We start from the raw sequence: 17321 nt of genomic DNA, 5'->3' as shown, positions 1-17321 counted from the left end.
TGTTATATTAAAATATATAAAATGTTATATTAAAATATATAAAATAGATACAAAATTATTATACTTTATAGTATGTTGTTTCTATTTCACTGTAATATTTCACTGCACATTTCATTGAGGAACGCTGTCCATAAACTAAAATGCCTGTCTTATTTAATTCTCTCAATATCCCCATAGTACTTCGTAGTACTTCGTTATTCGTTGTCTTTTTCACGTTGCTATAACAATGCATTATCGTGCATCATCCGTAAAACTTTGAGACGCGAAGTTCATTTTTTGCATTATTATATAGTTTTCTTCCTAAAATTCAAATCGAAAAAAGCGACCATACAATGTTGAAAAGACAAAGTGAATTAATAGTAAAAAGCAATAAAATTAAAATAATCACTATATGAATTCAAAAAGAAGATATAATAAAGATCAATGTATCAATAGTAAAATATCCAGTCCTATTTATTTAAGCTTTCATTTCTTTGAATTGTCTTATTTTTGTTCTTAGAATGTCTTTGAATTGTCCTATTTTTGTTCTTAGAATATTTTACAATTAGACAACATTTACTTTTATGTCAGACTTTTTATGATAATTCTTAAGAAGAGAATAACAAATTGAGTCATAAAGATAAAAAAATTCTCAATATCCTTTCGCTATTTTTGTTATGTCACTATCGTGATATTCATTTCCAATATTCAAACCAATATAAGTCTTATTTTAATGTCTTCGATTTGTAACAGAATATGACAAGAACAATTTTGCTAAAAATATCTAAGATTTTAACTACACATGAGCACATGCTGGAAAAAACATTTCGTATTAAATATTTCATATTAAATTAATATAATTTTTTAAATTGTATATTATAATTCCGACAAGATATTTAATAACACAGCAAAACACACAAAAGTTAATATTTAATTCGGAGATTAGTATTCTTATGTATTTTAATGCTCCGAAGCTGAATCCAAATTGCTCTATTATACACACAATTTTTTATCAATGAAAAGTAGCTTGATTTTCCAGTTTTCTAATGCTACTTATAACCTTCTTTTGCAAGCTGAATAAATAAACGCAACAAAGTAAGTTCAACGATAATATCCGAGCTTATAAAGTTAAATATGCATGCTGGTAGCATAATGTACTTTAAACAATATTGCTAATGAATCAACGTCACCTCTTGCACGATTACACATTAATACTTTGTGGCTCTTGATAATATAAATATACATAATTATGTCTTATTTTTCATTGCACTGTTATCCAGCATTTTTCTACTTAATTTATTTTACGTATATTTATTTTACTTTACTAATTGTCGTAACTATTAGTCTACTCGTACTGCTGTTTTTTGGCTTTTTCACATTGCTATAAATATAAACACATATATATCACTTAATGCATCGTTCGTAAAACTACGTGGCGATGCAATAATTTTTTGCATTTCAAAGTTCATTCAACGAAAATTATTACTTCAGACAATGCAAATTATTGAAAAAGAATAAGTCTTCAAAGGGAAGAAACAGACGAGAAGATAAATTAATAATGAGCACCTATAAGGAAAATTGGAGGACGTTGCACTTGTTTAAATATTCATAAACTATTTAGCGATACCGTGGGAGGGCCATACGAATTCGTTTCTTCGAACGAGAAATTGCACTCCCGTAAAAAAATACAGACATTAATATCTGAAATATTTAAGAGTGCCCGTACTTTGCACCTTAACACGTGCATTTCAGAACTTTTTCCGTGAGCATGCGTAATTGCCATGCTCCCTGTGAAGCAAGAGAGTATGCTGAATTAATAAAAAAAAATGTCAGTCTCCGTTTAGTCTTGGACATGGACAGCTCTAAATTGAGATATACTGCAGGTGTCTATTTTATTTTCATATCATTATCGCTAAGTTTCCTATATCAATAAATATATAAATTGTTTTTAGTGATGTACATTGATATAAATTTATATATTTTTATTAAAGCATATGAGAATTCGTGAAACTTTACAATGAACTGTTGTTGATAGTTTAAGATACTGTTTTCTTATCAATATAATAGAGTAAACAGTAGGTTTTGTTTAAAGATTGAACAATGCGAAAACAATTTTCATACAAAACATACTTCGCTGTCCATCTGGAAAAATTTACCGCAAAACTTTACGAATTTTATTTCATTGTTGTTTAGCTAATTAATTATTCCGAAAATTTAAACCCATTACAAGTATAATTTGGTTTTCAATTAACTTGAGCTACACGATGTTACTAACAAAGAACCTGTCACAACTGTCCGGAACAGACTCGATTCTCAAAATATATTATTAAACGCAAAAATTTGAAACATTCGTATTCTTTTATATTATTTTATGTCATTATTTTTTATATTTTGAACAGTGATGCTTGTGATCCCTTGTAAGATTTATTTCCACGAAATGTTACTAAGATTATAATCCATATCTCGATTTCATCAATAACAGCATGGTAATTAAATAGACTTAGACTGGGCGATCGGAATAAATCGGATTTCTTTGAAGATTCTCGGTCTCTGGCCAGATGATAAGTTAAGTCGTCGACAAAAATTTTTGGCTGATCTACGCGCTATTATTATTTTTACTACGATGCTTTGTGCAGCGGTTATACCCGGAATACTAGCGTTGTTGAGAGTCTGGGGTGATATGGTAGCAATGGCAGACAATATGCAAATCGGTCTGCCATTCTCAGTGACCGTCTTGAAATTTATCATAATGTGGTTTCATAAAAAAGGTAAATCTTTCTTTCTACACCGATTACCGTTTTATTCCGTAATATTTTATCTATTTCTCGAAGCGTCAATTCGATAAATTATATACTTTTACATTTTCCAAAGATCTTGAACCGGTCATAAATATGATCGTAAAAGATTGGCTCAGGACAAAAACAGTGCAAGAACGAGACACTATGATAAAACAAGCGAGAATTGCAAGAATAATGGTCATGTTCGGATGTACCATGATGACCTTAGCGTGCATTATTCTCATCATTCCTCCCTGCTTTGGATATACTACAAGATATTTGACGAATCTGACAGACCCGGGAAGACCCATGCTAGTGCAAACATATTATTTACGAGACATAACGGAGACCCCATTATACGAAATTGTGATCTCCGCCCAAGCTATATCGATCTTAATGGCCGCGATTTCTTATACGGGCATCGATACTTTTTTGTGTTTGCTTGTGTTTCACATATGTGCCCAAATGGAAATTCTCAAAGAACGATTTCTCAGTTTGAACAACTTCAAAGACTTCGATATCGGATTATCCTTCAATATCAAGGATCATCTTCGTCTCATTAGGTTGTATTAAGCTCGATTTATAATACTTTTACGTGTATAATACTTTTTACATTGCTGTGTCACTTTTATTCAAATAATATAAAAAGGACTAAGGAAGTATGACAATTTGGTTGAAGTTTAAACATTGTTGAAACATATTGCGCGTGTAAAGAAAGTTCGAACACATTTATGTAAAAAAGTGAATCTACTTCCCGCCGACTCATAGCCAAAAATATAAAATAATGTTTTCCATTTTGTGCAAACGAAATAAACATTATGCGGATTTTATCTATTTCTGAAAGAAGACCTTCTGAAAATGACTCTTAAAAAAGGTTGCGCATTGCTGATTTACATTTCGATTATTATTATACATATATTACTTGTAATACGATAATAATTACTGTATAAATTTGTGATAAATCCACACAATACTTTTACATGGCATTAATTTCTTATATGTATATCAAACGAATACATCATTTGCAACCCAGAGAAAAACAAAAATAGGATTGATGTCGATTATGTCTAATTGACATCGAATTGATTTTTATTTCTCTCTGGAAAAGTAAAGATATATATTCTCCGAGACTTTTCATTTGATCGGAATCCGATGTTACAATATACGATATCTTAAATCGTAGGTCTGTTGATATTATCGACAACACATTCAATTTGATGCTTCTGACACTATTAGTGTTTTTCGCTATGTTATTTTGCCTACAAGGATTTCTGATAGTTAATGTAAGTTGGCGAATGAGTTAGTTAGTTAATATAATAACTTCAAAAACCCTTTTTGAAGTTATTATATTTCTCGAAAATTATTTTAAAAAATCGTACACAGAACAATTAAGAGTCAAATTCAACTGATTTAATTTAATTTGCATTTTACTAACTACGCTTGATTTTTATTTTTCCTATAGGATTTTCTTAGTAATTTTTAAATATATCGAGAGTTTTTTATTTGACATATTTTTTTTATATGATGGAAGCGCAGGAATAGTGAAAAGATCTTTAATCGCGATATACTCTTCTCACCAATTCCCCATGCAAATTATACATAATCATCCCAAAGGAGAAGAAAGATATTAAAACATGAGTTTCTCAAATAAAAACATCGATAGAAAATATATTAACGTGTCTAGATTATTGACGGAGGTGGTGAAGGTGTTTCCATTATGCGAATATGTTGGCTCGTTTCGATTCTTATCAATACATTCGCTCACATGTGTCTGTACTGCGTAGTGGGAGAGATTCTTATAGCCAAAGTAAGTGCTTATTGTAAAAATAGTCAGTACAATAAAGTTGCAGCGCTTTTTTTATTAAATTAAAACAATTTCTAGATTTATCGTCTTAGCACAGAAGATAAAAAAATCTTTTCTTATTCTCGATTTATGAAATGAATTCCTGTTTCATTCCATTTTCATTTTAAAAGTATTCCTGAGGGTTTCAAAAAATTTGATTTTTAAATTGCCAATTGTGAACTCTTTTTTTAGATTTAAAAGAAATTTAATCTTTTTTTTGTCTATATGAATTCGTAATAAAAATTGAAATAACTTTTAATATTCTAATAGAGAGAGTTATAAGAATAAAAGACTTTTATAGAATTATATTCTTTATTGATTGGGAAGGTATGTTTTTGTTCATTTCAAACAGATTACATTAATAAAGAACTTAAAAAGGTAAATATTTGTTGAATTTAAATGAATTAGTCGTGCTATCGTAAAAATCACTTTTGAATTCGTCATTTATATAAATAAATAATGGGAATATAGAGTTTATGATATAACAATATTTACAGGGTGAAGGAATATTTTATGCAGTGTATAACTATACGTGGTACTTGAGGACACCAAAAGAAGCCAAAAACCTGATGCTTATAATGATTTGTGCCGAAAAACCTCTGTACATTACTGCGGGCAAGATATTTCCCATGACATTGTCCATGTTTTGCAGTGTAAGGTGTTTGTAAATTCATCTTATACGTGCCCGTATAAATGTTAACTTAATTGATAATTAATTATCAATTAATCGAATCTAATCTCGGCAGGATTTTATTAATATAAAATTAAATTATCTCTGGTTATATTTTTTCTTGTTTGATACGTGAGAAAAGAAATTAAAGCTTAGAAATAAATTATAATAACAAATTATAGTCAGAAGTTTTACTGCAAACATTAATGATTAAATTAATTATCAATTAAGAAGTTAATAGAAATTTAATCTAAATCCACCTTCATAAAACCAGTTATATATTCATGTCGGTTTATTGTATAATTATTTAATCGCGCATTCGTACTATCATCTTATCTCTAAATAAATGCGGTGTTTTATCAAAATTTAATAATTAAATCAAATTTATTTAGAGTCGCATACATTAAAAACTTAATATCTAATTTGTTCCATTTTTCAGTAATTTAGGTCATGTCTAACATGATACATTTATCTTCTTTTTCAGTTAATAAAAACATCGGCTGGTTACATATCCGTATTACTTGCTAATCGATAATTCTTTGATAAATTGATCAGAAACTTAATGAGGACATCACGGGCGATTAAAAGAAGCAAACTATTTAAATGAACAATCTGCTGCAATTATTTTCTCATCTTATTTATTTATTGTATATTTTTGAATGGATTGTTATTATAAAAGAAAAACATATTTACATATATAATCGTTAATAAAAATATAAAAAATTACAGGATTATAATTATCGATAAATATATCAAGTATATAAGCTTAAATCTGCTGTTTTTTAGTCAGAAAAACACATTTTTTTTCCTAGGAAGCAAAAACAAATTTATTCAAAGTACTTGCCCTCGCTAACTATACATCTTTCGGGCAATTTGTGTATACCACACCAAAAAAATTCCTCATCTTTCGAGGCAAACCACTCATCAGCCATTTTCGGACGTCTTCGTAAGAATCGAAGTGCCGCTCAGCGAGCACGTGGCCCATCGACGAAAACAGGTCATAGTCAGAAGGTGCCAAGTCTGGTGAGTAAGCGGGATGGGGTAGCACTTCCCAGTTGAGTGTCTCCAAGTAGTTTTGGACCATTGTTGATGTGTGCGATGGTGTGTTGTCGTGGAGAAAAATCAGCTTGTCATGTCTTTTCCGATAATGCGGTCTTTTTTTACGCAGAGCATGGTGCAATTTGATCAATTGTTGGTGGTAGCGGTGCGCATTAACAGTTTCACCAGGTTTTAATAGCTCGTAATAGATGACACCCTCCTGATCCCACCAAACGCACAGCATCGTCTTCCATCCGAAGCGATTTGGTCTTGAGGAAGATGTTGATGGTTGGACGGGATCAACCCAAGATTTCTTTTAGGATTCTGAAAATAGATTCACTTTTCATCGCCTGTCATAATCCGATGCAGGAACGACTTTCTTTTTTGTCTCGCAAGCAGAATTTGGCATGTGTTTTGGCGTCGCTCTATCTGCCTATCGTTCAGTGCGGCACCCATTTTCCGTTCCTTTGAACCTTCCCCATGGCATGTAGCCGCATGGAAATGGCTTGAGAAACACCCAATTGCTCGCCAAGCATTTTTTGCGATTGGGTATCGTCCTCGTCCAAAAGAGCCTGCAATTGACAGTCCTCAACCTTCCTGGACCGATTTTCACGCTTCTTGTCATTCAGGTCAAAATTGTCGTCATTGAATCGGCGAAACCAATCTCTGCACGTTGTTTCTGATAAAGCATTGTCGCCTCCACAAACATTCGATGCGATTCGGCAGCCGATTTCTTCAAATTGAAACAGAAAAGCAAAGCTTCTCGCATATGCTTTTTTTTTAGCAAAAAACTAGACATGATTACGAAAGAAAAAATGTAATTGCTGATGATGTGCACTGATTAATGTTGATAAATGTCAAACACATAAAAAAAAGTGTGTTGTGTGCCCAGGGTAGCTTTGTACGCTCACTAATGCCACCTATGAGCAAACAACAGATTTAAGCTTATGCACCCTAATGATGTTATAATTACAAATTTTAAAAAATTAATAAAAAAAGATTATAAACAAAAGGAGACGATAGACAATTAGAGCTAAAATTCTTTTGTCCTCATTAGTCAAATTTCAATCTTCAATTTCAATCTACAAAGTGTAATCTGATTCCGATCTTATTACCAATCATTACCAATGCTGGAAATATATAGTCCACGTAACGTATACTGTACATTATCAGTACTGATGATGAATGAATCCTAAGCTCATGGCACACACAAGAACATAAGACAGTAAAACATAAACGAATTGATTAATCACCAAAGACCAAAAGTAAAGATCAAAAGGTAAATAACAAATCCATTCTTGCGTTTTACTGCCTTAAATTTTTCTATACGCCATGGCCACTTTAGCAGTTGGAAAGCACTAGAAACCACTCAAAAAAAGTGCAATTAATATTTTAGCGCGTAGACAGCGTGGACAGGCGATATTATATGATTTATGAATGTTCTGTCGGTTCTGCTTGTTCAGTACGCTTGCGTAAGATGAACCTCAGCGCTCTCTTCAGTAATTTGTCATTTTCAGTTGAACTTCCAGTTTTATCTTTTCTCTCCTTCTCTCTACATCGGTTATGTTCGAATTTCCATCCGACTGCTCCTTCTATATCATTTTATTCTTGTTCAACATTCAGTGAACAACAAAGTTACACGAATAAACATTGAAATCCTAATCCTTGGTCTTGGAGAGAAAAGGAGGCAATATGAATGGTGCACGAAGTTCAGCCGAAAAGAACAGACTTCTGCACTATCAGCAGCAAAGGACGACGAAGAAAACGCCGACGATTTCGAACGTTCTAGTATTTCTGATGCTATGTAATAGTCATTGGCCGGCTTCCTTCAGAAATTTCCCCAAATCTCTATTGACATATTATTTTATCTTGTTTAACATTCAGTGAACGACAAAGTAATATTTCCTGAATGAATTCCCGCGTTTTTGTCGGGTATTCTTCGTCTTGAATCGGATTTCTGAGTCATTAAATCGTGCAACAAGTTGTGGTATTCTATAGTATATCTATATTATATATTCGAAAAGAAAGAAGAAATATTCTTGCAGAAATAAGTACTGTAAGAGAAGATCCTTAGCTTAAATCAGAGGAAGGAAGGAAGACGAATTGATTGATTGAATTGATTGACAAGGAATTTTTCGACGGAAACTTGAAAAATGGCGAAAAGCATGAATTCCTTGATGGATGGTTTTAAGATTGGGTATATAAGAACTATGTATTAATAAACTTACATGCATGTGTTAAGCTAAATTTTTCATATTTGTTGTATTATTCCAGGGATTTGATGAATAAAGATGGAATGATGTTTGAAATTGGAAGTGATGATGTTAATAACAATGAGGAGGATGAAGAATTTTCATATTCTTCACATGTACAATTTAGTAATGAAGAGATGTTAAATATGTTAAACATGAATGATTTTGAAGATGAAGAGGAGGATGAGAAAGAAACTGTATCACTCTGTGGTATAAGCTTTTCAAAGCTGAAAACAAAGATGACGAGCTTAATTCCAAATGGAAAAGTTAATCAGATTTTATACTATTTTGTATTTTTCTACACAGATAATATTATCTTTTATATCTGATTTTATCGATAAGTTTGTCAATACAGTTAAATGAAATCATGAATGTAATTTTACAAACAACTTAATATAAAATTGTTATTAGGTCATGAAATATGTTAAACAGAAAGGTACTGGAGAACTTATACCAAATAATGCTCAAGCGATTATCCATTATATTGGATATTTTGAATACAGAGATGAGCCTTTTGATTCTACTTACTCTGTTGGGAAACCAAGATCATTGCGTTTAGGCCAGAGTTTTATTATACCTGGTTTAGAAATTGGTGTACGTTCTATGCAAAAGCATGAAATAGCAGTATTTTTGATACATCCTGATTATGCTTACAAGGCTGTTGGTTGTCCACCACGTATTCCACCTAATGAAGAAGTGGTCTTTGTTGTTCATTTAGTTGATTATATTGATGATGGCTGTGCGCAAACATATCAAAATCTTACCGACGAGGAGAAACAATTATTTAAATATGTGGTACAGCCTGTGAAACATATGTTTGTGACTGCCAAAGGTTATTGTACAAAATTTAACTACAAACAGGCGATACGAGAGTAAGTAACTGATATTATAAAATTTTTATAAATATGCAGTCATATTTCTTAAATATGTATTTTTTGTAGATATAGAAAAATTACTGATTGTTTGGAATCAGTCAAGTTAAATGATGATTTAGAAGAAAAAGAAATGAATGAATTACTCTCACGAGCTTATACCAACCTTGGAGTTTGTCATAACAAGGAAAACATGCCTACTAAAGCTTGCTTAGCTTTAAGGAAAGTTGCAAAACCAACAGCTAAAAGCTATTATCAGTATGTATTTTTTATCAGTATGTATTTTTTTATTGATTTAACTGCTTAAGTATAAATATATTAAATCAGTATTATAATAAATTTTTTTTCTTGTATTCCAGGTATGGAAAAGCTTTGCTGAGTATTGGAGAATATAATGAAGCAATGAACGAGTTCCAGAAAGCTTGGGTGTTAGAACCGCACAATGATTCTATTAAAAAAGCAATTCGGACAGTAAGTTGCAAATTTTTTACAAAATAATTTTGTTGTAACAGTATAATCTTTTTATCTCATTTTTTTTTTTAGACAAATTTGAAACAGCGTGAGTATCTGGAAATAGAGAAACGCTTGTGGAAAAATTGCTTCAGATCCAAGGAAGAACAAATAAAAGTTAATGAATTTCGAAAAGCCGCTCGCGATTTGTGTGAAAAATTTATCAATAATAATGATGTAGTGAGACAAAATCTCTCGGAGGGTTTTACAAAAGAAGAATATGAAATTATACGTGAGGAAGCAGCTATATTAGGATTAAATGTTGTTACGTCTATTAGATATGGCAAAGAAACTGTATTTCTTCAAAAAAGCAGATCATAAAATTACATTACTGTTATTTAAAATTGTAATAGCCAGAATTCTTTAATATACATTCTAGTATTGCAATTCTTATAATCGTTGATGTATAATCATTGATGTATAATAATTAATATATTACAATAATGCAAAGTTAATTCAACTTTAAAAAGTTCTGTGATGCATGCCACTATAGTATTTCGATATATACACTGCTAAAAATCTATAGTATATAACGTGAATTATTATAGAATTTCAATACTGACAATGTATATTGGAACACCCAATATCATAAATCGACCAAAGAATTATAATATATGCCAACTAAATTAGCAATAAGATCTAATAATATCAAAATCAATATTTTTTTATTCTTAGTTTTTGTCCTAAAGGTAATAGATTAATGGATATTTACAAAACTCATGTTATCTATGTTTAAGCATTGCCAAATATAGGAAAGGTATATACAATGAAATTTCAATATAGTGCTCAGTTTAAATTAGGATAAACAAATACCGGATGTTCGTGGAACTTAGGTATATTATTGTTTGATGTTAGTAATAAGATCTAATGGATTGAATAATCCAAGAATATTTTTACTTATGTAATATGAAGATATAAAAGAAAAAAAATACTGTGTCTAATAAAAGTATTGAAAAATACCACAATGTCTCTTATTTCAACATTCTTCATATTTCTGTTTCTAAGTAAGATGGTTCTTATATAAATAATTTCGACTTTGTCAAAAATAATTTAGTTATACTAATAGAGGTAAATGTATCATTTATTCTTATTACTTTTCATTCATTTTTAGATGTATCTTTTAATATAGCAGAGTTATTGCGTAATCGACCGTCGATTCAAAATTTTCAAGAACACCATCCCGAAGAAGGTCTCTTGGAAGATCTCTTTTTAAATCCGACATCGATTATTGCAAATGATCGTGCGACGATCGGCAATATAATTGATATAGATTTTAAAGCAGAAGATATAAATTATGAACTTTATACCAAGAACAATAAGGAACAACCTGTTTCTCTACGAGTAGGTGATGCTATTCAATTGAAGGATTCACCATTTAATCCTGAGTGGCCTACCAAGATTATTATTCATGGGTGGACAGAGAGCGGAAATGCTTTTTGGCTACACGACATTCGGCGAAATTATCTTAACGTTGGGAATTACAATGTAATTTGTGTAGATTGGTTCGCCGGTTCAACAAAAGAATATCTAACATCCGTCAAACTTACTCATCAGGTGAGTAAAATGCATATTCTGAAGATAGTTGAATCAGTAAACTGATTCAAACTCTAATTTTCTTGTGAAAAAAACACGTGCATGATTGCAAAATTTATACCAATTTAGAATATAATTTAAAAAATGCTTATTTTAAAACATAACGCAAATTATGCTGGAAAAGAAAAAATTTTTTGTTACACGATATATAAATTGTATGCAAACCAGTGAAAATGAAAATAAAATTGGTTTCGCGAAATTACGAGAATTTTTGATTTGATTTTTTAAAGTGCTCTTTAATTTTTTACAATACTTTTTTTGCAAGAATATAATGCACAATCGAAATTCATGTTTTCAGGTGGGAGAATACGTGGCTGCATTTATCGAATTTCTCGGATCAGAAATTCAAGTATCCTTCGATGATATTCACGTTGTAGGACATAGTTTGGGTGCTCATGTAGCCGGACACATCGGTAATTATATGTCGAAGAAGCTTGGTCGAATTACTGGACTTGATCCGGCTGGGCCGGCATTCGAAACGCCTTATCTTAAAGATAAAGAGGAGCGATTGGATGCCGCAGACGCCAATTTCGTGGATGTTATTCACACTTGCGCTGGTAGTTTAGGCTTCCTCAGACCTATTGGCCACGCGGATTTTTATCCGAACGGAGGAACATTTAAGCAACCTGGATGCCCTGTATTTTCATCCCGTACGATGCCAGCATTAAATTTTACAATATTACGCGCATGAGAATATATTGATCTAGCTTGTATTTTTTTAGAGACCTGCAGCCATGGTAGATCGCATCAGTTTTTCACCGAGTCGATCGTGCATCCTGATGGCTTTGTCGCCATGAAATGCTCCAATTGGATGGATTTTCAACTTGGTAAATGCGGCGATAATAATTTCAGCACCGCCGTTATGGGCGAATTTATCAACCCTAACATCCAAGGTATATTTTATCTACAAACCAATGCACAACCACCGTTTGGAAAGGGCAAAATAAAATAAGTAGTAATAGAGCCATTTCTCGATATCTATACTTATGATACCTATATATATATATATATATTTCGTTACAATGATATCGCAAGAAAACGTACAAATGTAGAAAGTACTTATATATATCTTTCTATCTGATATACTTTACGATATAAAATAGGCCATACAAAATAAAAAAATTACGCGTATGGAAATTGCATATATAATAATAGAATATATGTTGCGCGTATCAATTTTATTGTTCAAGCCATTTTAGCAAGCGTCACCTCCCCACTGGACGGTTTCTCGATTTCGTCTCCGAATCGCATACGATATTTTCGACGAACTATATCCCAATCAACGATATTTTGTATCTTCGGAATATTATTTAAAGAAGTTTGACTGGTAGTCGAGTTTGATTGAAGTAAGGAGAAATTAATTCGTTCCTTTGCTGCTCGCGGTAGTGGAAGCATTCTACTATTCTAAAACAAAAAAGAAAAAGAAGATTACGAGATACGAGAAATTCAATTAATAAAAAAAAAGATAAAATATTCTGAAATTGCTTAATAAAACGCCGGCAATCTTCGATCTTTCTTTTTTATTTATGACATATTTTGCAAAATTTTCAAAAAATAATTTTGTACTCATATATAGTTGAATGTATTTTTAAATAAATCTTAATTGATTATAAAAACATTTATAAAGCTTATTCTGCAAAATTCTAAAAAATAATGGATGTTAGAAGTACGTTGAAAGAAAAAAAAAATTTTTTTTCGAAAAATCTGAATACATTATTAAAAATCAATTACTTTCATCAACAAGTTTTTTAAAAATATTTTTATATATTATTATTTCTATTATCTTATTATCTCTATAATATAGAAAAATAAAAATCGATTTTTTTTTTAATTTTATCTTCCTTAACATATGTATAAGAAAACTTATTTAAAAAAAATGTATCTCCTATTTTAATCTATACTATAACATTTTCAAAGCTTATCAAAATCGGAGAAAGAGACTTATAATATTTTTATATTTCGATAAATAGACATAATATTTACGTACAGTAGAAAATTTTGGAAAAATCCTTTGCGCATCGGGTTCCATGTACCCACGCGATCTGCTGATTTTCTGCCTTGCAATACGTTCTTTCACACAAGCGTTCTTAATATATTCTGCCCATGTAGTAACGAGATTTAACGGGAATGGGGCTGTTCTTGTTCTAAAACAAGAATAAGAATAATATTACAGTAAAGGTTTGCAAATTTTAATGAAAGCGCATAAGAAATTGCACAAGTTTTACACGAAAGTTTGATGAAAAAATTATATCGTTCCTTTACTTTAAAAGTGACATAACTAAAAAAATTACGTTTTTTTTAGAAAAGAATTATTTTTTAACTTTAAATAGAAAATTATTGACTAAGTAAATAATATCGGCAAAAAGATTATATTCTTAGAAAATGATCGATCAAATGTCATTTTTGTTATTTTCGTTTCACAATTCTTAAAAAAAATCATCCTTTTTGAATTGTAACGATTTTGTTATTCTACAAAATTACAACAAATTCATAATAATTCATCAAAAGTGACATCAGAAGAACTCGAAATATCATCAACAGTTTATCTTGATTTATCTCTTCTTCTTATCAATAGTTTACCTTAATTTATAAAAGCGTAGCTGCAAAATTCATTTATTGTGTTGAAGATATAAAAATCAGAAATTTAATACTTTTGTGTTCGTAAAGAGATTTTACTCTTTTTTACAATCGTGTTACTTACTTTTGCATCTTACGAATTAGTTTGCTGAGACCGTATTTCCATTCGATATCACTCTGTGATTGAATGTTGTGATATGTGTCAGTCATCATAGCAATTAATAGATTAATCAATACTATGACACTGACGAGCATGTATAATGAGAATGATACCTTGAAACAAAAAACATTTATTAAATTCTAACATATATAAAAAAATAACTTATATAGATAATCATATTATTTATTGAAAAAAATCACCTTGAAAAAATAAACCGTCCACTTTGGCTGCTGGTTCATGTTTAATGAAAAGTTTTCGGTACCTTTTTGGCCGAAAATGGCGAAGAAAAGATTCTCCGTGATTTCGATCGCATTAACTGACACTGTACAGACAGAGAAAAAGAATAATAAGTTAAAAGAATTTCAAAGGTTGTATTTAGTATTATAATCGCTCAATAAGTGGCTAAATAGTATTTAATGTGATTAGATCTAAAGATAAGAACCAATGACATTGAGTGACTACTTAGACGTTTAAGTGATTATAATACAACACATTGTTACGTGAATCCAAATATTGTTATCCATCTATATTTTATTAAAAATCATAGCAGTTGAATTAGTTGTTGTATTCCTACGCTAAAACAGCGGTGTAGTATAATTGAGGCAGAGTGTAACTAATAGTCTAATATTTTAATCATTGCAGTTAAGTAATTGCAAATTCCGGACTACACCACTGCTGATATAAAATGATTTGGTGTTATTCTATTCATTGTTATTCTGATTACAAGCAGAAAAAATCATTTACAGTTCTTGAAATATTAAGAATTGTAGAAGTTCATGCTGATCCTAATCTTCGTTCAAAAATTGATAATCAGAAGGAAAGTCAACGAGCTTTGTAAAACCTAAAACATGCGATGGAATGAGCAGCGTACTTCAAAAGATTTCGATGAGTGAACACTGAATAATAAATTGTAAAGAGATGAATGTCTATATTTGATGTATCAATGAAAAATTTTTTAAACGCATTTACAAATGCAAGATGAATGCGATGAATGTGGCTTGCAATGTGAGAATTGTACTTTGATTCGCTTTTATGCACTTTGCAAAAAATAGAAAAAATAAAAGGAATTGATGAAAACTTATTCTCTGTAAAATTATGAATTCCTAATCTATCAAGAATGGGTTTTAGAATCATTGAATTTCTTTTTTCTATCAGTATTTATGTATTTTATACGTATCTTATAGTTGTGGTAAAATAATCGGAAATTAAAAAGAAATTAATTCCATAGATTACATTAAATTATTTTTTAATTTTGTTTGATTTAAAAATTGTGTGATATTTGCGCGTTGCGAGTGAAAATCCGTAGAGTACAAACTAACAATAATTGTACATCATATTATAACATTCAACAATATAACATATATTATATATAATAGTTACATTGTTAAGAAGAAATTATAACTTTGATGTAATATTATAAGTTGTATTCAACGGAAACAGAAGTGAATTCAAAATGTGAATTCTAAACCAAATTCCGATTTAAAAAATTAAGCATTCGTTATACAGAGAAAAATCTCTTTTATCGAATTCGTTTTAATTTAACTATTCCTTTTTACAGAGTGAGCATTTATAGTGCGTGCCAGTTGAACTTTACAACGTGCGAATAATCGAAAGGCCTGTAGACGCGTTCAATTTCGATTGACGTATCAATGAATGTACGTGCTACACATGAAATTTGTGTATAAATATAATATGTATAATGATGATGTGAGCTTCGAATTATAATATGGCGATATTACGTAGATACACATCCTACAAATATGTGTATCGGGCGCGACGATATATTACACGAAAATATCATGAGCAACATGATGCAGGCATAATGATCGGTGCGTGCATCATTGCAACAGAGACATTACGCAATTGCGCTCTATTGATATAATGTAGGTATATGTAAGTATATCATACATATAATCAAAAACATTCTAGATGGAAAGAGAATTAAGTAATGTTGATGAACTAACCGTCAAACGTGACGTGGAACGATTCCTATGCATACGGGTATTCCCCATGGTAGACTCTAAAACGTGTTATATAGTAATCGATTAGACTATGGATCACAAGGAGCACAGGTTTGCTAACTAACAATAACTGTATAGACGATACAAAGTCGAGCTTAGACGTTTATTTCGAAAATACTGACAAGGTCCTCCGTATACGCCTCGCGGCGATGTATGTACAAATAAATGCAACCGAGCGCATTAATGCGGTGAATCTGCAAAAATAGGAAGAGCTTTGATCTCTTTTTCTTTCTCTCTTTCTTTCTCTTCCGTGAGAGTTATGTGTATTGCCTTCAATATTTCCTCCTTTTATTTCAAGCTCCAAGTCCAAGCCTCGATTTTTCGACACCTGACGAGCCTTCCAAAATCGCCAATGGATTATCTACTGACTCCTTGTTTTCTTCGATCAGTTTCTCCTCGATCTTCTCGCCGTAAAGATCTCTATATTTGCGCCTGACAACTTCCCAGTCGACCACGTTGTCAATCTTGACAGTATTACGGAAGGACAATTGACTGCCGAGAGGACTCAAGTGAGCCACTGATAAAGCGACGCTATCCTTGTGTCCCACCTGTGAGGTCTTCTTTATCTTAGACAGCCATTTGGCTCCCATCCTAGAGCGAGGGGACATGCGGGTGGCACCCATTAGGTGCATCAGAGAGGGTCGTTCTTTCTTTTTGGTCAGGCGTTTCTTACAAAGTTTGACGAAATACGTGATCCACGTGGATAGGAGGTTCAGCGGAGATGGTGCCGTAGTGGTCCTGTTGTATATTGAAAATTCGATCTATTAATGCGATAAATGGTACAGTAAAGGGTGCTTTCATGCGACATGCAACCTATCGTTTCTTTTTTTTTTTACTACACGAAGATATAACATTTTGCTGAAGTATCTAAAAATTTAACTAGATATAGATTTGAAAACAAGATTTGTTGGATCAAAATAATATAATATATAGGAATCTCAGGCATAATGAATAACGAGCAATGCTGTAAAAAGTTTTGACATTCTAGCAACCAGTAGTTTAAACGTCCTACACATTTATTTTATATTT

At 31.2% G+C, this 17321-nt stretch overlaps 6 protein-coding genes across 6 annotated transcripts in view; 4 read left to right on the top strand and 2 right to left on the bottom strand.

The window, feature by feature from the left end:
* Nucleotides 1-2602: 2602 nt before the first annotated feature.
* LOC108691886 lies at nucleotides 2603-3329 on the top strand. Its single transcript, XM_018199820.1, has 2 exons — nucleotides 2603-2747; nucleotides 2851-3329. Exons 1-2 carry the CDS (start codon nucleotides 2603-2605, stop codon nucleotides 3327-3329), a joined length of 624 nt encoding a protein of 207 aa, XP_018055309.1.
* Nucleotides 3330-4506: 1177 nt separating this feature from the next.
* Nucleotides 4507-5804, top strand: LOC108691959 (odorant receptor 43a-like). The gene is made up of 3 exons (XM_018199947.1): nucleotides 4507-4563; nucleotides 5097-5252; nucleotides 5754-5804. The coding sequence occupies exons 1-3, from the start codon at nucleotides 4522-4524 to the stop codon at nucleotides 5802-5804; spliced, it is 249 nt and encodes an 82-aa protein (XP_018055436.1). The 5' UTR covers nucleotides 4507-4521.
* A 2139-nt stretch (nucleotides 5805-7943) lies between these two features.
* LOC108691942 (inactive peptidyl-prolyl cis-trans isomerase FKBP6-like) lies at nucleotides 7944-10262 on the top strand. The gene is made up of 6 exons (XM_018199910.1): nucleotides 7944-8504; nucleotides 8582-8825; nucleotides 8971-9431; nucleotides 9501-9689; nucleotides 9791-9902; nucleotides 9975-10262. Exons 1-6 carry the CDS (start codon nucleotides 8461-8463, stop codon nucleotides 10260-10262), a joined length of 1338 nt encoding a protein of 445 aa, XP_018055399.1. The 5' UTR covers nucleotides 7944-8460.
* Nucleotides 10263-10342: 80 nt separating this feature from the next.
* On the top strand, nucleotides 10343-12486 carry LOC108691906 (pancreatic lipase-related protein 2-like). Its single transcript, XM_018199859.1, has 4 exons — nucleotides 10343-10945; nucleotides 11053-11495; nucleotides 11833-12184; nucleotides 12257-12486. The coding sequence occupies exons 1-4, from the start codon at nucleotides 10906-10908 to the stop codon at nucleotides 12484-12486; spliced, it is 1065 nt and encodes a 354-aa protein (XP_018055348.1). The 5' UTR covers nucleotides 10343-10905.
* A 220-nt stretch (nucleotides 12487-12706) lies between these two features.
* On the bottom strand, nucleotides 12707-14597 carry LOC108691958 (transient-receptor-potential-like protein; the record flags this gene model as incomplete). Its single annotated transcript, XM_018199946.1, has 4 exons — nucleotides 12707-12938; nucleotides 13522-13678; nucleotides 14236-14384; nucleotides 14472-14597. Coding segments are annotated over 4 exons (651 nt in total), but the record flags the coding sequence as incomplete, so codon positions are not given.
* Nucleotides 14598-16483: 1886 nt separating this feature from the next.
* LOC108691888 overlaps nucleotides 16484-17321 on the bottom strand; it is a 2486-nt gene continuing 1648 nt past the window's right edge. The window contains exon 3 of the mRNA XM_018199824.1: nucleotides 16484-17030. Within this exon, the coding sequence (XP_018055313.1) occupies nucleotides 16586-17030 (445 nt within the window). The 3' untranslated portion in view covers nucleotides 16484-16585. The remainder of the gene's footprint in view (nucleotides 17031-17321) is intronic.

The sequence above is a fragment of the Atta colombica genome, unplaced genomic scaffold (assembly GCF_001594045.1).
Source record: "Atta colombica isolate Treedump-2 unplaced genomic scaffold, Acol1.0 scaffold55, whole genome shotgun sequence".
Taxonomy (NCBI): Eukaryota; Metazoa; Arthropoda; class Insecta; order Hymenoptera; family Formicidae; genus Atta; species Atta colombica.
This window is presented reverse-complemented; position numbering and strand designations above follow the sequence as displayed.